The sequence below is a fragment of the Aplysia californica genome, unplaced genomic scaffold (genome assembly GCF_000002075.1).
Source record: "Aplysia californica isolate F4 #8 unplaced genomic scaffold, AplCal3.0 scaffold00450, whole genome shotgun sequence".
NCBI lineage: Eukaryota > Metazoa > Mollusca > Gastropoda > Aplysiida > Aplysiidae > Aplysia > Aplysia californica.
Window position 1 is genome coordinate 443,292 of NW_004797720.1, and position 21,347 is coordinate 464,638.

General features: G+C 39.5%; 2 protein-coding genes across 6 annotated transcripts in view; one reads left to right on the forward strand and one right to left on the reverse strand.

Annotated features, from left to right (window-relative positions):
• LOC101847892 (EF-hand calcium-binding domain-containing protein 7) overlaps nucleotides 1-425 on the reverse strand; it is a 31,644-nt gene extending 31,219 nt beyond the window's left edge. For all 4 annotated transcript variants that reach the window (XM_005105052.3, XM_013086268.2, XM_035971507.1 and 1 more), the window contains exon 1: nucleotides 294-425. The gene's annotated coding sequence lies outside the window, so the exon portion shown is untranslated. The remainder of the gene's footprint in view (nucleotides 1-293) is intronic.
• A 258-nt stretch (nucleotides 426-683) lies between these two features.
• LOC101848456 (poly(A)-specific ribonuclease PNLDC1) overlaps nucleotides 684-21,347 on the forward strand; it is a 44,253-nt gene continuing 23,589 nt past the window's right edge. Inside the window, exons 1-12 of one of the 2 annotated variants that reach the window (XM_035971508.1) lie at nucleotides 684-980; nucleotides 5,439-5,490; nucleotides 6,909-6,982; nucleotides 8,256-8,292; nucleotides 8,945-9,020; nucleotides 10,960-11,007; nucleotides 13,575-13,669; nucleotides 14,043-14,143; nucleotides 16,628-16,713; nucleotides 17,204-17,286; nucleotides 19,338-19,398; nucleotides 19,994-20,063. In XM_035971508.1, the coding sequence (XP_035827401.1) occupies nucleotides 902-980; nucleotides 5,439-5,490; nucleotides 6,909-6,982; nucleotides 8,256-8,292; nucleotides 8,945-9,020; nucleotides 10,960-11,007; nucleotides 13,575-13,669; nucleotides 14,043-14,143; nucleotides 16,628-16,713; nucleotides 17,204-17,286; nucleotides 19,338-19,398; nucleotides 19,994-20,063 (862 nt within the window). In that variant the 5' untranslated portion in view covers nucleotides 684-901. The remainder of the gene's footprint in view (nucleotides 981-5,438; nucleotides 5,491-6,908; nucleotides 6,983-8,255; nucleotides 8,293-8,944; nucleotides 9,021-10,959; nucleotides 11,008-13,574; nucleotides 13,670-14,042; nucleotides 14,144-16,627; nucleotides 16,714-17,203; nucleotides 17,287-19,337; nucleotides 19,399-19,993; nucleotides 20,064-21,347) is intronic. The other variant, XM_005105055.3, reaches the window with a different exon arrangement.

Consider the following 21,347-nt stretch of genomic DNA (forward strand, 5'->3'; position numbering starts at 1 on the left):
TTTCTTCTCTGGATGTAAACAAATGGATCGTGGACTTTAACGAACGGAACTACAAGATATTCAACTGCAACGGCCGGCATCAAGATGAATGGGCATGGCATTATACAATACAATATTCAAGGCTTAGCTAGATGGATTAAAAAATCAACTTATAATAATAATAATAATAATTGCATTTATATAGCGCATATCCATGCTCAAGAGCGTTGAGTGCAAGCTGCGGATTTCACGCGCTCAAACACTATCGAACAGACAAGATCGTTCACTGTCTATAGTCATTGATAATAACTTACATTGATAAATATCACAACGCAGAAAGTATTTTTTTCGTTCAGAAAGATGAATTAATAGATGAACGCAAAACTTTTAATTGAGGCTGCTTGTTTCTTTATCTGTGAACCGACATGTTTAGATACTTAGCGTAAGTAGCAACCAGTTTACTTCCGGTAAGGGATCAATCGTTATATTATATATATATATGTAATACTTGACTCAGAGGGCACAAATTGATAATTTCGTCCATAATCTTATTTGGCAGTTTTACTTACCCATGTAAAGTGAGATATAAACCAGATGTTTTTTTGAAAATACAGAACTACTTTGAAATAATTATACTGCTTCCTTATTGGAATCAAGAGCTGCTCTTTTGTTTGCCAGATCAAAATATTGGATCAACTACAAATTTAACGGAAGAGGGCGGGGCGACAGGCGAAAAAAAAAAAGAGTTGAATGGAAAGCGAAAGTAGAGAAAGCCATCTTCGTTGTCATCATAAGATAGCCTAAACAGAAGCAGTGTTTTCTTTTGTTAGTGAATCCTGTAGCCACTTAAATGTTATGCCGTTTGTTTGTTGTTGTTTTTTTACTTTGCCTTGAATACTGTCTGTGATCAACGAGAATAAAAATGATTGAAGTGACGAGAGATAATTTTGAAGATGTTTTCCCAAGCATAGAGTACGCAATCAGAACTGCAGATTTTATTGGTAAGAAGTCTTCTCGGCTTGACAAGTTCTTCTGGTCGACTTCTGCTTTCGACAGATTTGTTTTCCTTCATTTGTTATAGTTCAGTAAATTTATGGTAATTTTAATATAAATATCTAGATCTAGATCAAGAGAGTCTAGCTCTAGATCTAAAGTCTAACTAAAGTATTATAACTAGCGACTACCGGCATTGGAGTGGATGTCAAACCTTTATAATTAAATTTGTTGGGGTGGTCGCTCGAACTTCGGCGCTTTTTCGGTAGTTCCCACCCCGCAATTGTTATTCACGGGTTTTGGCCCCAAGAGAAGGGGGGTTTCAGGGGGGCTTGCCCCCCTGACCTAACAAAAATAGGAAGGGGGGTTTCAGGGGGGCATGTTTTGCTATTGTTTAGGTTTGATATCTTAGCTCATCGTGAATCAAACGTATAGATCTAGATGTAGGTCAGGCTCAAATAAGGGGGGTGGGCACTACCGAAAAAGCACCACCGAACTTGGAAGTGAGTCAGAAACAAAGCAAATGGTCAAAAGTCCGTATTCCTTGATTTGTTTTTGTTGTCTTCAAGAACTCTTAATCTTACCCAATGCTAAAGCCTTTAACCCTCCCCCCCCCCCCCCCCCCCCCCGGGCAGTGCCACTGACTGTAGTGTCTTTAGGCCATTCCCAAAGGGGGGACATTTCTCGTTCAAGCATAGTAGATTTGTAAATGGGCTGACTCATGTCACGCTCATAACTGTGCCTGATCTACAACAGGGAATTGCTGCTTTTTCTGTCCTGATCCTTACTATTGTCATTTTCCTCTACTTCTTTAGTATGTTTGTCACTCTCTTGTGACCTGCTATTTCCGGGGTGCCTTGATAGTCGAAGCAGACCTTAATTGTGCTGTTGAAGCTAGAGAGGTGAGCAGTCTAAGTCTGATTCCCTGTAAAGACTTCTCTGTTGACACCCACCCCTTGGCGCTCATATGACCTTATGCAGTTGCGAGCGCCGTAAAACCCTCTTCTATAAAAATGAATAAATAAAGCCTTTAAAGGCTAAATAAACTTATTTTGTCAAGGGGCTATGCCCTCTCAAAAACCTCAATTTGATCTTAAAATGTCAGTATCTGAAGCCCCCACCCCGCTCCTCTTCTTTTCTCTGTACTGATCAATCTATTTCTGTGGAAGGTAGAGGGGGCCTGGATTGGTGGGTTTTTTTACATCCAACAATCCCTTTATGCTTTTATGACTACGACAATGTCTTGTAATTATTAACCCTTTCAATTGAAAATTTATATTTTTTAAGAAGGGAGAAGAGTTCTGTTGTGCAGTCCCAGCATTGAGAAGAATAGGACAGACGTGGTGCTAGCGTGTCATACGAGGCGACTAAATGGCGAACCAGGTAGTGACTCCCGAAACAGAGTCATCCTGCCTCCAGGTCGGGGGTTGAGTCACGAGGCTAACAACCTCTCTTGTAAAAAGAACCTGTTACAGAAACACATACACAAGCAAAAACCAATATCTCTGCTTGGCTGGTCGTGGATCTTCTCCGAATGGAGAGCTTATGATGCGAGGCAGTGAAAGCTCAAAGGAAGCTGTTGAGCAATCCCTTACTTGAATGGAATTCACCTCACGTGATCAACTTCATTGATTATGAAAAGGCTTTTGACAGCATGGACAGGGAAACTGTTAACTCGTGCGGCATTATGGAATACCTGACAAAATCATCAAGCTTTTGAAGGCCACCTATGATAGAACAAACTGCCAAGTCTTCCACGAAGGACAACTCTCAGGACCATTCCAGGTACAGACAGGAGTGCAACAAGGATGCTTGCTCTCACCCTTTCTCTTCATACTGGCAATTGACTGGGTCATGCAAGAAGCCACCGGAGGCAAGCGTAATGGAATTCAGTGAATCCCTTGGCAGCAGCTGGACGACTTGGACTTCGCCGATGACCTTGCACTGCTCTCTCACACACATGCTCAGATGCAAGAAAAGACCAAGGAACTCAATAGCCTATCAAGGAGTGTTGGCCTACATATTCATCCAGGCAAATCGAAAGTAGTGAAGCTAGGAATAGTTTCAAGCCCTTCTGTGACAGTGGAAGACACTCCCCTGGAAAAGTGGACTCCTTTCCCTATCTTGGAGCAACATCTCACTGCGCACCAAGATTCGACTCTTTAACTCCAACGTCAAGTCTGTGCTCCTCTACAGCTGCGAAACTTGGAAGACAACAAAGACAGTACTGAATAAAATCCAGACTTTCATCAACAGATGTATGAGGAGTATTCTAAAAATTTCGTGGCAGGATAGAATAAGAAATGAAGAGCTGTGGGAAAGGACACAAAAAAGGAAATAAATAGTACCAAGAAAGTGGCGATGGATGGGACACACCTTAAGCCTTAAGAAAGCCCAGTGGAAACATCACAAGACAGTCACTGCAGTGGAACCCACAGGGAGCACGAGGCAGGGGTAGGCCACGGGAAACAAAACATGGAGGAGATGCATGGAAAGGGACGTGAGAGAGATGAAGCTCACTTGGAACGAGCTTGGAAGGATGGCCTAGGACAGAGATAAATGGAAGAAGCTTGTATGTGTGGCCTATACCCTGCCAGGGATGAAAGGCATTAATGATGATGATGATGAGGGGGAGGAGTTCCACAGAGGGCCGGCGCTTACCGTGACTAAGTCCACTAAGCAAACTATCAGGAGTTATATGGTTAGGGTTAGGTGTTGTTGGTCGGCCGGCCCTCTGCGGAACTCCTTCCAAATTAGGTCTACAGCATTTGTGACGCATCGTGGTGAAATCAGGCACTCGTCAAAATAATGAAAAGGAAGAAACAGGCATATTTCCGCTAGTTTAGTAATTTAATTCTAATTTTGGGGTTTTTCTCAACACCTTTTATCTCCATTTAGAAATACATTTCTGTGTTAATATTTTCTTAAAAACGTTAATTAAAGGCACAAAAAAGTAAACAATCAATTAGTGGTTGGTTGGCGGGTACTCTGGTGTGGTTTGCTTCTTATTTCCTATCAAACATCTATCATCCTTATCTCCCCTCCTTCTTTTTTATGTTTCTTACTCTCTTGTAACACTTCTAATCTTCTGGCTCTCATATGACCTTATGCAATTGCGAGCGTTGTAAAACCTCTACTAAAACAAAAAAACATTCAATTACCAAGGACTCTCAAACTATGGGAGTCACTAGACTTTGGTGGCCATTTTGTCACTAATTTTACAAAAAAAAACAGGCGACCCCAATCTCCTTCAATCGCAAATATCTCGACTTCTTTTCAAGATACATCAGTATTTTTATCATCGCAAGCAGGACAAATGAACAAGCTCGAAGATGATACCAATAACTCAACATGCCCAAAAATTGACGAGCACCTGATTCCACCGCGTTATGATACATTTATTAGCTGGCTGAAAGACTCACATGAATAGCCTACAGTGACAGTGACAGCCTTGCCAGCACAAAAGAACCTCTACTCTTGATTTTTTAAAATATTTGAGTGATGCCAATTAATTTGTACAAAGTTTTATTCTTTTGTTGGACTGCTTTGAAACTGTTTTGCCTATCCAGCTTATTTTTTATAGTGTGCAAACTAGTTTTACAACGCTTATGTGATCACATTCACAGGAGTGACTGATCTTTTACGTGACGGGCAGTTCAATGATTTCAACTTTTCACTTTTGGTTGATCAGCTATGCCCTCTCATGTTTTTATTCCTTAAATTATGATCTGAAATGCGGGATCTTAGCCGAATGTAGAACTTCAGAGAGAATCAGAGCGGTATCTTAGGGGTGACTTTTGTGTAGTGAAAATTCTGTTTTCTTTAAACAGCGGGATCTTAAGCGAACCGGGTTCATAAGCAGTGGGATCTTAGGCAAAGACTACTGTATATGATCCCCGAAAATCAGTAGAAGTGACAATGGAATTTGAATTAAGAATTTAAATGTTTCTGTTTTTTAACATTCTCAGTCATTCTGCCTAAAGAATGTCTTGGAAAAAGAAATGTACAACCACCACAATGAAGGCCAACTGTTTATGATTTTTTATTGTCTTTATTTTTGTCTTCCTATTGCCCTTGCGTTGTCTCATTTGTGCTAAGTGGTTTGTGGCCACCCTTTTCAACATAATTATGAATGACCTGATATTTCACTGTGCCCCTAGGAAAAGAGTGGAAGGAATTATAGTTTTCTCATATTAAAAACAAAACTTTTTTTTGTATGTTGACTCATTTGTGTAAAATATGTTCTCTTTCTTGTTAGTTTTATCAAACCAGGTATTTTTAACATATATATAGAGAGTATAATAGAGAGCAATAACAGGGCAACTGCACACCAGGATGTTGATATTATAACATTGTAAAAGCTTGCATGGTACATGCCTACTCACTATCATGACAATTTCCCAGTGAATGTACCTTAGTAATTTTTCTTTTTTAATGTAAAAACGTTTTGGTTTTTTTCTATCTAGCGATTGATTCAGAATTTTCTGGGCTCCATTTTCATGATGATGATAAGCCAAGGTAAGTAGAATTTTATGATACCTTGCAACGGCTGAGCACAAGAAGTGACTATATATTCACTTTTTCAGTTTCAAGAAAAACCAGTTTGAAATTTTGACGGTTTTGTAATCTCGATAATATAGTCCAAAAAGAAACTGTTAATATCTCGATACAGAATTAAGCTACGGCTTAGATATGTATAGAGGTTAAAGATCTGCTTAAAATCTCACTTCCGGTATCGATTACTCCTTTTCGACCAAAACTGGATATATAGTCACTTCTTGCGCTCAGACATCAATTTATTGACCCTTCCAGCCCCAGCCATTTTTGTGCACTCCCTGACCCCAGTCCCAGCCAATACAGCGGTATTTCAGAGAAACTGGCATGTATTCTAAAAAGTGATGTAGTATCTTTGTAATGAGGTTTAGGTAATGACATAGAACAGCGTTCAAAGGTAAAGTGAATGAACAAATATTTTGAAAATTAGAGTTTAATTAGGTTCTCCAATTTAGAAAAATGCCCAAATTTGGTAGCCCCCGAAACTGAGAATATACACTCTTGGGATGGTGGGAGGTACCAGCTCTGCTGAAAATATACGGGCATGGGGCTGGAAGGGTTAAAACTTTGTAATAAATATTTTGCTTTCAGATTGTGCTACTTTATTGGCAGAGTTGTAGGCGACCTGATTGGGTTTGTTCAGACAGTGTTGCACTCAGATAAGCCTGTAGCTGGTAGGAAAAATTTTCCTGATTTAGTTTGAAATAATAGTTTCTCAAGAAGAGGAAGAAATTGGATTATCAGAGGTAGTGCCAAAACTTACCTTCATACTGTTCCATCATAGATTGATACTGAGCAGATTTCACATTGAAATATCTGCAAGAGATGTTCTGGCTTCAGTAGTTTATTGGTTAGACTACTGGACTGGTAATTATGAGCTTTTATGGGTTTTAGGATTTGAAGTTCAGCTCGGAGCAATGTTATGTCCTTGGGAAAGGCACTTCACACGAACTTTTTTATTTGATTCAGTCCTCTCAGGGATGGCCGTTTAGTTCGAAGGTCTCACTTCTTAAATAACCTTACAGTGTTGCTTGGGGCATTAAACGTATACAGTTTTATGTTGCAACATGATGTTGCTTGTCAAGCTGAAACTTTTGATTCAACTGTAGTCGTATCTTGTCTCCCGCTTGTGAATGTAAAGTGATGTTTTAAAGTAGGATATAATATTCTTGAGGATATTGCTTATAGAATGGATGTATTATTATAAAATAGAATTATATATTCTGAATTTTCTAAATGTCCACCTTGGGTTGTTTGTTATTCGGTACTTTCGGGGTTATCTTTCCATTTTCTTTAAAATCTTGAAAGGAAGGGAAGAGACTAAACTAAATGGCTTGGATGATGTTCAATGTTCCTTATTCTTATATTATTTTCATCTACAGCTTATTTGACAGCGGCTCAGATAGATATTCCAAGCTTAGGAGAAGCATACAGAAATTTACTTTGTTTCAAATAGGTATGATTCTTTGTTTGTGTCTTTCCTTTTCAGTGTTTGAATGAACTTCAATAATGTATGTTGCAACAGTAACAGTGGATATGATCTCTGTTAATTAAATTACTATTGTTTTTTGGGGGGTTTTTTGTTTCATGACATTGAGCAGAAAGTGGAGACGAAAACAGACGACAGAACAATGTCAGAGAGCAGGACAGGACATTGTCTCCTTTAACCTCCTTTCCTGCTCTCTGATATTGTTCTGTCGTCTGTTTTCGTCTCCACTTTCTGTGCTAAAGAGAAAGCCTGTCGGCAGTCTTTTTCCCTTGACCCTTATGTACTTTTATTTTCTTAGAAAACTCCTGGGGCTCTGGTGGCCTAGAGGTTAAGGTGTTCGCCTCTCATTCAATAGGTCCCGGGTTTGAATCTGGATAGCGACAGAAAATTTTCTTCTCTAAAATTGTCTCCTTTAACCTCCTTTCCTGCTCTCTGATATTGTTCTGTCGTCTGTTTTCGTCTCCACTTTCTGCTCCTAGCCTCTCACCTTCTTTGCCCCCTTCCTCTGGGCTCCTGACTCTTTCTGCAGCCTTTCTACTGAAAGTCCTTTGATCCTTCTTACTGCTGTCTTTGAGCCACACCCCTGATCTTATGGTAGGAAAGATCTACACCTTGCCTTCTGGGACAAAGGTGAAAAATCTCGTCAGTCCTGTGTGCAAGTTGCGCCCCTTAAAGATCCCTTGGTGGTCCAAAATTGATAAGAGTAGGCTTCAGCTGCCACCCTAGCTAAATTAAAAAATTTCCTACCAACTGAAAATGTTTAAAGTGTCTCACTCACCCATGTGACCTTATGCAGTTGCGAGCGCCGTAAAACACTTACCAAAAAAAAATAAAAAAAGAAAGAAAGCTTCACTAGGTTCTTCGCATATCTTGAGCACCTAATGAAGAGTACGCTTGGTTAAATTCTATGCTTGTTCTGCATTTGTGCCCTCTTTTTCTTTTTTTCTTTTTTTGACGGCACAAGTGGAACGTGTAGCTCTCACAGAGTACAAAGAAAAGTTGTCAATGCATATCTATGATGACATGAACCAATTTTTCATCACTATTAAGTAAGACAGTAAAAATAAGGTACTTGATGAAATTTGCAGCTCCTGTGGTACGTTAGTTTTTAATAGCAGAACATGAAAGTTTGTCACGTCAAGATGAATGCAGATTCCTTGACCACTCTCTAATAAATACTGTCTTTATTTTGTATGATATCCCGGTGGAATTTATGTTCTTTAAAAAATTTCCTCAACAGGATTGTCAACATTTTGTGGAGATGTGAACACCAACAGGTAGGGGTCACAGCACACACAGACACACATGAACACATGAAAACATTATCACACACTCACACATTCTCACACACTCTTACTCTCACATCATTGTGCACACACAGACATGCACATGAACACACTCACACATTATCACACACTCTTACTCTCACATAATTGTGCACACACAGACATGCACATGAACACACTCACACATTATCACACACTCTTACTCTCACATAATTGTGCACACACAGACATGTACATGAACACACTCACACATTATCACACACTCTTACTCTCACATAATTGTGCACACTCAGACACATAATCACTTACACACTCTCTCTCTCTCTCTCTCTCTCTCTCTCTCTCTCTCTCTCTCTCTCTCTCTCTCTCTCTCTCTCTCTCTCTTTCTCAAATATGAGCACACGCACGCACACACATACACACACTTTTAGCTCACTGAAATTATTTTATTACTACACAGAGGGCCTTTCTTGCAATGAATATATGGGGTTATAAGATAATGAGTAAGCTGTATATATAGCATTTGCTACCGAGAAGTTATTAATAGCACTAAGTTTATTGTATATATTTTAAACTGTATCAACTTGTTAAAACATTTGCTAATGTTTTCTTGGTGTAATGTAACTTTTGGTTTATGTCATAGGTATCAAACACAGACATTCCAGTTTTACCTTTTCCCAAGAAGCTTTGCGTCTCATGATCAAAGACTGAGTTTGCAGGTGAGCGGAATTTGTTAAAGAGAGCCCCACTTTCTCCTTTTGACTTTTGAGGTTTCTTTCTATCATATCGTATATTTAAGGTTCGGATGAAATCGAACGGTCATACCTTGCAACATACATAGCTGTCTACACAGATACAGTTACAGTTAGTTACTAAATATGTATGTGTGCCTAGAGAAAGGTCCCAGTTGTCGGCAACGCTATTTTTGAGCAACAGGGTGAAAAGGCCATGAAAGTCTTACTAGATCAAAAATTTAGTTCCCTCTGAAAACACACATTTAACCATTTCTTAATGACATATTGAAAGGATTTATTTCTATTTTAAGTCTTTTATTAGTTATTTTTGCAATATGTTATATTTCACCAAAGTTAAAAATGTGCTAGAAATAGGGTTTTTCTCCCAACTTAGGTTTTACATCCTGTGTTACAAAATGTGACATATCTGCAAGTTGAATTGACTAATGTGACATATCTGCAAGTTGAATTGACTAATGTGGCACATCTGCAAGTTGAATTGACTACAAGAATAAGCCCTAATTTCAATATATCCAGAATGTTCAACAACTGGGACCTTTCTCCAGGCACACCCATCTTATGTGTCTTTCATTGATCAAATGTATGATAATTTCAAAGCGCTTTTTATTTAACTTTTCACAAGCGTTTGACTTCTTTGTTCACTGCAGCTCTACTGTTTTGTTCTTTGACGTTTCAAAACTGACCTAACCTTTGTCTTGCATTGTACTTAGGGCACTCTAATGACCGATTATGATACCGTATTTTCAAGTTTGCATTTTGGAAGAGATACAAGAAAATGGAATTTCATTATGATTTTGGAAGCAGATAATAATACTGGCCAAAAAAATTTCATTAACTAAAAATGCTTATAAGTGGGGATAATCAAAGATGGTTTGTGAGTGGTTGGCAGCTGCTCTGATGGGGTTTACTCCTTCTTTCCTATCAAATGGCTGTCGTCCTTATCTCTTTTTTTTGGTGTTTGTTACTCTCTTGTAACGCCTCTAAATTTCGGCACTTATATGACCTAAAGGTTCTTTTTTCTTTTTTTTCTTTTTGTAAAGTAGTGTTTTACGGTGCTCACAACTGCATACGGTCATATGAGCGTGCGGGACACACCTAATATTTTCAGTTGGTAGGAAATTTTGAATTTTGCCCGGGTGGCGGCCGAAGCCTACTCTTATCGATTTTAGACCACCAAGGGATCTTTAACGTGCGCAACTTGCACACTGGCCCTCCGAGATTTTTCGCCCTTGTCCGAGAAGGCTAGGTGTAGATCTTTCCTACCAGAAGATCAGGGGCGTGGCTGAAAGACAGCAGTACGAAGAAGCGAAGGAGTAGCAGTAGAAAGGCTGCAGAAAGAGTCAGGAGCCCAGAGGAAGGGGCAAAGGAGGTGAGGGTGTGGGGCAGAAAGAGGAGACGAAAGCAGACGACAGAACATTGCTAGAGAGCAGGAAATGAGGTGAAAGGAGACAAATTTAGAGAAGAAAATTTTTCAGTCGCTACCCAGATTCGAACCCGGGACCTTTTGAATGAGAGACCAACACCTTAACCTCTAGGCCACGAGAGCCCCCTCTAAAGGTTCTGCAAATGCCATAAAGATCTTGCTAAAAACAAGGATGTTCTTGTGGTGTTTCCTCCCCCTTGTTAGTCAGTGTTCCCGTTGTTCTTTTCTTCTTCTTCTCGATCGCATCACGCTTGAAGTCTGGTATCTGTCATAAATTGGGCCGTCCTGCTCATTGTTCTTACTGCTGTAATATGTGTTTGTTAACTTCGCTCTGCTATGAACTGAAATATCAAAACTGATCTTTTTTTTAGGTGAATAGGTCTAAATATTTATTGTTTTGACATGGCAGTTGTTCATTTGACAAGGAATGTGTCATGATCTGTCAGCAAAATACTTTTTTGACTTTGTTTTTTTTTTCAGGCATCAAGTATCCAGTTCTTGCGCAAGCACAAGTTTGATTTCAATAAGGTATTTAAAGTTGTTTTAACACATGTAGATGATAGTGTTTTTTGGTCAGTAAATTTGACTTTTAAAGTTCATCTGGCTATTCCTGTAGAACACATATCATGTCAGGATAAATGAGAGTGAGAACATGCATGTTATTTTCAGCCAGGCAAATGAACAAAAGAGTATGAATAAAAGTGTCATGTATGAGATAATCTTCTAATGTACCAATATATTTCTTAGCCAAAATGAAAACTTTTCAGGTTCAACTTCTTTCCCTTGTCAAACCCTCAATAAGGAATTACCTCCATCTTCTGGACCACATAGTTATGCCTGTTCCATCTATCAGAACTACTCATCTACAGAAACCAGACATTCCCCCTGGGGCGGTGCCACTGACTGAAGTGTCTTTAGGCCATTCTCAAAGGGGGGACATTTCTCGTTCATGCACAGTAGAATTGTAAATGGGCTGATTCATCAGTGTCATGCTCGTAACTGTGCCTGATCTACAACAGGGAACTGCTGCTTTTTCTTTCCTAATCCTTACTATTGTCATTTTTTCCTCTACTTCTTTTATATGTTTGTCTCACTCTTGTGACCCACTATTTCCGGGGTGCCTTGATAATCGAAGCAGACTTTGTGCTGTTGAAGCTAGAGAGGTGAGCAGAGTAAGTCTGGTTCCCTGTAAGGAATTCTCTGTTGAGTAAGTCTGGTTCCCTGTAAGGACTTCTCTGTTGAGTAAGTCTGATTCCCTGTAAGGACTTCTCTGTTGAGTAAGTCTGGTTCCCTGTAAGGACTTCTCTGTTGAGTAAGTCTGATTCCCTGTAAGGACTTCTCTGTTGAGTAAGTCTGGTTCCCTGTAAGGACTTCTCTGTTGACATCCGCCCCTTGACGCTTCTACTAACACTAAAAAAGAAACCAGACTTGTTGCCGTCTATCTGAAAAAAACAACAACCCCCAAGCATACAAAGCAATGACTTACATTTGAAGCCTCAGAGAATACACTGGCCCTTGAATACATTCATACCAGGAAACTGGCAGGTCAATGGGTCTATGGGTACGCAGATGGACCAGTGAATCAAACAAGCAGCAAACTGGAAGGCTGTCCCTGCAGCTGGAGAAAATGTGTGGAGAGCCCTTGTTGGTGGCGTAAGTCTCAGGCGGGAATGGAGGCAATGATTATAGTGATGAGTGAAGGAGGTTAAGTGTCATCATCATTTCCTTTCTCACCCTGGATCAGGGTATAGGCCACTAACAAACACTTTCCACCTTTCCCTATCCTGGGTTAGCCTCTTGATGTTATTCCATGTCTTCCCTTTTTTCTGTACATCAAATTTCCGTGACTCTTCTCCAAATTCCACGCGGTCTTCCCCTTGACCTTTTACCCTGTGGATTCAAATCCAATATTTTCCTTGTTATGCAGCTGCCTGACTTTCTGAGTGTGTCCAATCAGTCGCCACGGCCTTCTTCCTACTTCATCTGTGACTGGGATCTGTCTTGTTTTCCTTAACACTTCCTCATTGTTGACCCTGTCTGTTCATCTGATCCTCAATAACTTCCTTAGACACTTGTTCAAGGAAACCTGGATCTTCTTTATGCAAGTCTGAGATGCGTTCCATGTTTCACATCCATACAACAGGACTGGCTCAACATTTGAGTTGAAAATCCTCAGCTTTGTTCGAAGCGAGATATAGGTTAGGTATGGATAAGAGGAAGAAGCTCTTACCACCCTCTCCACTTGGAAGAAACCTACTCTTGTAATTTTTCAGACACAATCTGAAGTGCTTGGAAATGCAACAAGAAACAAAAATGCTAAGCAGCCACAAAGCAGACTTGGGTAGTAATCTATATATGTAGTTTTGTTCTTAAAAGTCCTACAAATTCCAAGCAAAAACAACCACCACTGAGCTCAAAGGAGCACAGAGGAATCTTATTGCTGGACAGATCTCACTGTGCAATGGGTCCCATCTTACTGTGGGATCCTCTGGAATGAAAAAACCGACAGACTGGCAAAGGAGAGAAGGCAGTTGACTGAGGAGATAGGTCTCTTACACTAAAGAGATGACACTCAGAAGTCTGTTTTGAAAAAAGATTGAAGCTACCACATTCCAGATTGACAGACAGATTGTTTAGCAGACACAACAAAGTCATTGTATCAGAATGAACACTCACATGAATGTCTCATTTGAGGTCGACAAATGTGCAGTGTACCAGTACGATGAAGACGATTTGAGTCCCATTCTTCTGCTACAGCATTGTGGCTGTCACCTTCACCATGTTCGGAGGAAAGTTGCTGGATAAGCTACGTGTGAACCTGTAGAATTGTCTGAGGGTCAGTGCAGTAGCCTCAAGAAATGACAGTTCGAACTAATGAACTAGGTTGAATGAGAAAGGTTATAAATCTTGTAGATACTGAAGTTGAAAATTCTCTCCCATCAAGAAATTTGCCTGAAGATGGTGCAAACATTGAAACCAGTTTCAACATTAACTCCACATGATTATAACGGGAATAAGAGAAATGTTGAAAAAGAAGAGATTTTTCAGAAACTTTAACAAGGGTGTACATGTTTTTTCATTTTGATCTATTTCAGTGGCTTCACGATGGGATCTCCTACTTGAATTGTGTTGATGAAAAGAAAGTAAAAGACCTAGTTGAAGTTGGGGTCTTGAATCGCGACCTTGACAGGTGTGTGTAATTTTTATTTGATTTTGTCATTAAACAGTCTGGGTTGCAAATTATTGCTGCTGCTGAAAGAATTAATTTTGTTTAAATACTCTAGCACAGCAGATTTTTGTGTGGAAATTTCGCCCTTTGTATGCAGGGCTACAAAAATGTATTTGGTAAGCATGATAACTTTGCATTGTTCTGTAACTCTTTATTTGCTGAAAAGGATCTATTGGTCGATGGTCATAAGAGTAACTATCATAAGATGTCTTAACAGTATATATATAGTTTTCTTATAACATCTGTATGCTACATTGTTCAGTCGCTTACCTGATTTTGATTTTTACTTTGGGGAAATGAAGATAATTTACCTTCTGTTCAATTGTCCATTTAGACAAATGGATGAAAAAGAGATACAGAGTCTGTGTTCACATGTAGCAGCCTGGATCCCAACCAGCCAACCTGGAGACATCCTCACTCTGCCCACGGACAAAAGTTGGTGCAACATTTATGAGTTTCTATTTACTAGTAAATTCATATCTATGTAAACAATATGTATACGATTAATTGGAGAGGGTGCGGAAGATATCACAAAAGTTTACTTGTTTACTTGTGTGAAGGACCAACATCACTGCAAAAGGGGAATCCCCATAAGCGCTCCGTCCCCTGAAGAAGCACATCTGGAAGTGTGTAGATGCTGACGGTTCCAAGCAATATTTACAATATATCACAAAAGTGTATAAATTCAACATGATTATTTGTATTGCTATATGCTTAATATTGGCTGTGTTTTCGAATACAGTAGTCTCCGCCTAAGATCCCGGTGCTCGGGAGCAAGGAAATGCGGGATCTTAGGCGAACCGGGATCTTAACCAATGAACCCAGAGATGAATCTATGGTGACCCATGTTAAGGCTCACAATCGGTAAAATGGTCTCCCTCCACTCTACAATGAACTGACGTGCCCCATTGGTGGGTTTATGGCCAATGGCGAGCAAAGAATGGTTAACCTTGATGACCTATCACGGTGCATAGTGGCACGAGGCGTGCCATTTTCACTTATTATCCTATCATGAGTCTCAAGATCTACGCTTATTCAGTTGCCCCTCCTCTTTACCTGTCAAAAATTTATAGCTTTCCATCTCTGACCGAGTCTCCCCCCTCCCCCCCCCCCTCCAAACCGCCTTTGTCGTTACACACCATTACATTGTGAACCCACCAATTAAAATTCAGTCCGTCTCGCAAATTCGGGAGTACAGACAACTGCTGCAATGGTCAAGGAAGAGTTCACGGTTCGATGTGATCCCGCCTGGAGCGAACGTGTAGGCCCTACCCACCCAGCCAGTGATGTAAGTTTAGGTGGCGAGCTCAGGTCTGAGTGCGATGCTTGGGGAAAACTAACACGTCGGTCAGTTTACACCCCGGTGTGATCCCGTCTGGGCAAACATTGTATCGCTTCATCGAGTTTTACAACGTGTATGTGATCACATTCACGATAGTGGTTGATCTTTGACGCGACGGACAGTTTATTGATCTCAACTCTTCACTCTAGGTTGATCGGCTGTGCCCGCCCGGGTTTTTGTTTAGCAAATTATGATCTGAAATGCAGGATCTTAGCCGAATGTAGACCATCAGAGCGGGATCTTAGGGGTGACTTTTGTATAGTAAATATTCTGTTTTCCTAAAACAACGGGATCTTAAGCGAACCGGGATCGTAAGCGGTGGGATCTTAGGCGGAGACTTCTGTACTAAAATATGAATCAGGAGGGCCATTGTGTACAGTTTTATTTGTAGAAAAACAACCACTTGAAACATTTATATTATCATAAATGTTTATTTACAGAGAAATGCAGTTCTGACAAATTCAAAAACTTTTGCCTCAACCCGTTATTATCTTTCTATTTTCTATTTACATGGTGAGTTGAGAATTTGGAACTTTCCTGACAATGGCATCGTGGCGAAATCAGGCGCTCGTCAAAATAATTATATCAAAGAAACAGACACGTTTCCACCCACTGGGCGATTTTTATCAATTTAACAAGGTTTGGCTCCGCAACTTTTATGTCCATTTAAAAACACATTTCTGCATGGATTTTACAGAAAAGCCTTGATCAAAGACACAAAAAATACAAATGAACAGTTTCGAAAGACACTCAAGCTTTGGAAAGTCATCAAACTTTACAGCTATTTTCCTGCTCTGATACCAGGCGACTCTCACCTCTTTCAGTGGCAAACATCTCAACTTCTATTTAAGACAGAGGGGTATTTTTGTAATCAAAAGCAAGACAAATGAACAAGCTTTAAGATGATACCAATTAATGACTCTATATGCTGATAAACTGATGAAGACCTGACTCCACCACATTGTTACACATACATGTGTCTGTGGTTTTATCTGAGCACCCTTTATGTTTCTTTTTTGTTGTTGTCTAAAGCTATTCCCACAATTTACAGAATTTCACGAAATTTAATTTTTATTACTTTAAGTTATGTTTATTTGAACCTGAGATTTAAGATCTTCAACACTTCTATGACCTTAAGTGTTGCAAGTGCTATAAAACCTCTACCAAACCACACCAAACCTATGACTTGAAGAAAGGTAACTGAATAATTGAGATTTAAGTTTTTGCTCCCATTTGAAAAGCTCATTGTCTTCTCAAAAGCTTTGTTTTTACTCTCTGTAACATGTAAACTATGAAAATTGCAGTATGGCGTTTGCTATAGAATTTATATGTAGATTGTATTTCTCGGGTCAATGGTTTCATAGCCCACCCTTCCTCATCAGGGCTAGACAGATGTTTTTGGTCACATCTTTGAAAGTGGCTCAGAGATGGGCAACTGATTTGTAAAATATTTTGTTGTTGTTGCTATACATGTTTCAATTAAATTTTCTTATCTTCAGTTAAGGAATTTCCACATCTTTTGAAAAATAAGAAATGTTTTGCAGTGCTTATCTCATTCATAACTATTTTATTTCTAGACTTTGCAGACTCCTTGTATGTCTTCCACAAAGACTTGAGAGCACAGTTTCCTCAGATATGGACAAGCACAAATGCTTTTGACCAGGTAATGTTTTTGAAAGCACATGTGTAATAGAAATGCCAGAGGGCATATCAGTTGACGTCAGGTGCTCATTGCGCCTGGTTTGTTTAGTAGACGCTGTGATACTACTTTTGTTTTTCTTCCTTTGGAAAGAGTTTAAAATGGGTCGGTATATACATGATCTATGAACACAATTGATATTGCATCATGCTTCAAGGATGTTGAAGAAAATTAACTTAGTAGAAATTTTTTCCGTTTCTTTAAAGACAGAAAAACTTTTGAAAATAAAGTTATCGTGCTTTAAGAATATGGTATTATACAAATATATGGTAGGTCGGCTTAGTAATGATGCTCATGAATAATCATAAAAATGTGCGCTCATATGACCTTATGCAGTTGCGAGCGCCGTAAAACCCTATAATACTGCAAATCATAAAAATTGGTTAGTGAGCTCATTTTATTTGTGTCGCAGGAAGTTGTTCTGTAACTTGTCCTTTATTACATTCCTCTCCAGGTGGTGGTGAAAAGAGTTACGCCTACCGAGAGACGCATGTCGCAAAAAAGAGATCTAGACGGCGATGATCGCTATCAGCAACAGTGAGTTTTTTTCCTTTCATTTCATGCTTTGACCACATGGTAGTTTGTAGCTGTGGGACAGTTTGCCGGTTCATGCTGGCACTCTGTGTTCAACCAACCTCTCCTGTTTTCCCTTTTATGCATGTTCCAGTTAGATTTCAGGAGTACTTGACAGTGGGCTCTTCAACCCGCAGTGTTTCTGATTGTTAAGCCTATTGCGTATATGGCCCTCCATTCAGGCAATGTGACAAATACTTCTGGGACAGAATTGGTCTCATGAGCCAAAGCAGAAGCCACAGTTCATTTTAACCCTCATATCTTCGTTTCGCTTAAGAAATAAATATTCTCCACTGCTGATGCTTTGGTCACCGTCAAGCCTTGACGTGCAAAGTATTGCTATTACTATTTATTAGTATTAGTATTATTATTATTATTACCACTGCAGTCTATTTTTGTCTTGTGGCACTCGTGCTTGGCATCAGACAGCACTAATATAATGAACGGGCAGAAGGTACATTTTAGTACTACAGTGGGTGTCGCATTCAACGAGGTCACAGTCAACGAGAAGTCGGCTCCAACAAGGCAATCCTTAATCCCGGATTTTGCCTCTATATCTCTTTGTAAATGTGCGTCAGCTGCAACGAGTTTGCTAAAAGACGGAAGTCGCTTTCAACAAGGTCGCGATAACCAAATAAAAGCAATTAGCGGCCTCAAAAGTGAAGAATTTTTCTCCTTTCTCTCCATCTCATGCAAAACACAAGGACCATCCTCGATTCCTAACACACTGTATTATTAGATCTAGTGTGCCTCCTAATTAATATGGGCCCCAAAGCCAAGAGGATGGGCGAGGGTTAGCCTACTGTAGGGATGGGAGGGGTGGGTGGGTGGGAACGCGATGCGGGCTGTGTGGAACTGGATGAACTCTGGATGGGTAGGTCTAGAGCGAGACCATTTTTTTCAATTTTCTTTTCTTCCCCTGATCAGACAATCCAAGCTCCTGCCTTTACTTTATGTAGATCTAGGCCTAGATGTGAGAGGGTATGTCAGACAATCCAAGCTCCTGCCTTTACTTTATGTAGATCTAGGCCTAGATGTGAGAGGGTATGTCAGACAATCCAAGCTCCTGCCTTTACTTTATGTAGATCTAGGCCTAGACGTGAGAGGGTATGTCAGACAATCCAAGCTCCTGCCTTTACTTTATGTAGATCTAGGCCTAGATGTGAGAGGGTATGTTTCCACGCGAGAAGTGTTCCGGGAAAAAAAAAATGTTTAATGCAGAAATGACGGTCAGAACACAGCTCAAACACGTGCACACTCACTGATGCTGTTAGAGATTTTCGTCATCAGGGGGAACAACTGTTTTAATTACTGGTATTGGTACGTAGTGTAATATAATAATAACCTGTCTCCTTTCTTTTCTTTAGCCTTTGTCACGTTCAACGAGAGGTCGGATCCAACGAGGACAACATGCCGGTCCCGGCAACCTCGTTGAATGCGACACCGACTGTAGTGTCTTCTCCATTCTTTGAAAAATTGATCTTGGTATTAAGTGCCTAGCGCTATGCTGCCCATGAAAAGCATCACCAGTCAGCTCTTTATAAATATTCAATGTTCATGAGAACCTATCAGTTGTATAGGTGGCATTGGTAGTCTTGTAATCAGGCCACCGGATTGACAACCAATGAGATTTTGGGTTTGGGGGTTCCAGGCTCGGCTTGGTCTGACGATGTGTCCTTGGGAGAGGAAAGGCAGTTTACACAAATTTGTCCATTTGGCTTGGTTGTATCGCAGATAGACGTTAGATTCGGAAGTCCCACCTCTTCGATAACTTTGCCGTGTTGCAAGGAGTGGTAAAATGACACAGTTTTGCACATTTTTTTGTTCAGTCGTATTGATGAAAACATCACTGGGCAAGTCATCAATCTTTATTTTGTTGTCACTGCATTCTGTATTTTTGTGTCATAGTTTGCTTATGTAAAACTGACAGGACACACCTTAAGCCTTATATTTCATTACTGCTGATTGTATGTTTTGCACAGACATACATAATGTAATTACTTTTGATTTCTCAGACTGCTGAATGAGATGCTTGGATTCTCAAGGGTGTTCAGGCTTTTGTTGTCAGCCAGGAAGGTACGTTTGCTTTTATTGTATTCATGGACCACTGGTATTTGTACGGATTTTGCACTTTTAAAAGTAAAAAAAGTCATGACACAAGATGTATGACACAGTATAATCCTTAACTGGACACTGCACAGTGGTGACCATAAATGGTGTGTGGATTGTCTATGTTTGTGATACTATCCATGCGTTTATGTAGTAATGTATTTCTATATTTGTTCATGCATTTTTTATTCTTATTTTATTTAGTGGACTATTCCAAAGATCTAGCTACAGAAAGACTGTCATCAATTAGTCATGGTTGTAGTAGTGATCAAAAGCAGTTCGTGATGGTCTAAGCCCTAACCTCTATGTTGCCATGCTAAAGACAAGCGGGCAGCTAGCCAAGCATAGTTTTGTATCAGGTGTAGCATTTTCTACTGAAACTGTTTTTTTTCTCCAATCCTGTCAAGTTGTGGGCTTGACCTCATCTGTACCTCATTTTCTGCACCTGGCCTGTTCGAGTAGCGATCTAAGTTCATAGATTCATAATTGAATTGCAAAAACCAAAAATGAGTGCCTTTGTTTCTAATCTCATCTTTGTTTGTTTTTAAACAATGTTTTTCAGCCTATTGTTGGTCACAATATGTTGATGGACCTGATGTTTATGTTTGACAAATTCCACATGCCACTTCCAGGTAAGATACAGTTGCAAATATGGCAAGTGACAAACTGTTTTATAGAATTTTTATGTCACCTTCCCTTGAAAATCAAGCTGAAGAAAGTTCACATCATCAAATGTTATGATATAATTATGACAAGAGTTACGGGGATTTATCAAAATTGTCACCCACAAACAAAGTGTAAAAAAGCAACATTTCTCAAAATGTGTTCTTTATGTTGGAGGGATTGTAGGGTGCTGTCAACATCTTTTTGAGATCCATTCAATGGTCTGTCCTTTTCTTGCATTTCTATAACATAGAGCGACAGATGAACTGAGCAGGACGGCCCAATTTATGACAGATACCAGACTTCAAGTGTGATGCGATCGAGAAGAAGAAGAAGATATAACCTAAAGCATCCATCATTGACTATTGTTTCTGTCCGATACCTGTCTTTTTCTTTCTTTCTTGCCCGTAGTTGTGACAAGCACCCTGATAGTGATGTCTGAACGGCTCAAAGTCTCACTTGCACACACATATTCCAACAAGATCAAAGCAGACCCACTCATTTTGTCTCGTGTATTTGTGTGTTTTTAACGTAATATATATGAGGCATCGTGGCAAAATCAGACGGTCGTCAAAACAATGAAATCGAAGAAAACAGCATTGCTTCTCATTTCGTAAATTTTCCATCTGAAACCACCTGACCCTCACCTTCTTCAATTGCAAATATCATGACTTCTTTTCAAGAGAGATGGGTATTTTTTAATCGAAAAATTGACAAATAGATAAGCATTATGAGACTAATACTCCACATACCCAAATATTGACGAGCGCCTGATTCTTACGTGTCGTGATATGTATACATTTAAAAAGATTTTTCTCATTATTCATAGTTTGGACCTTAACTGGTAGCATATGACATTCTTCAAAAACATGAATTACAGTTTCACTTTTTAATTTTTAAAACTATAAACTCTGGTTTTGTATCATTCATTTGGTTCACACTTCATCGTGTTTAATGATTTGATCAGTTGTAGCATGCCATGATAATTTGCCAACTTTGAGATTTTTTAGCTCCAGATGAAACATCATGTGTTTGTGTTTCCGCGATCTTCTAGTAAATCAGAAAAGCAGCTAGTCAAATGAGTCATTCACTGTTTTCACATATGAGCCATGATGTACTGATTATACAACGCACTATTGAACTTAACATTCTGATTTCTTGTTACATTTTGGGGGGAGGGATTCAACAATTTTAGACCATTGTCTTTACTGCGTTTATTGTCTATTAAATTATCTTTCATTTAAAAAAATTCA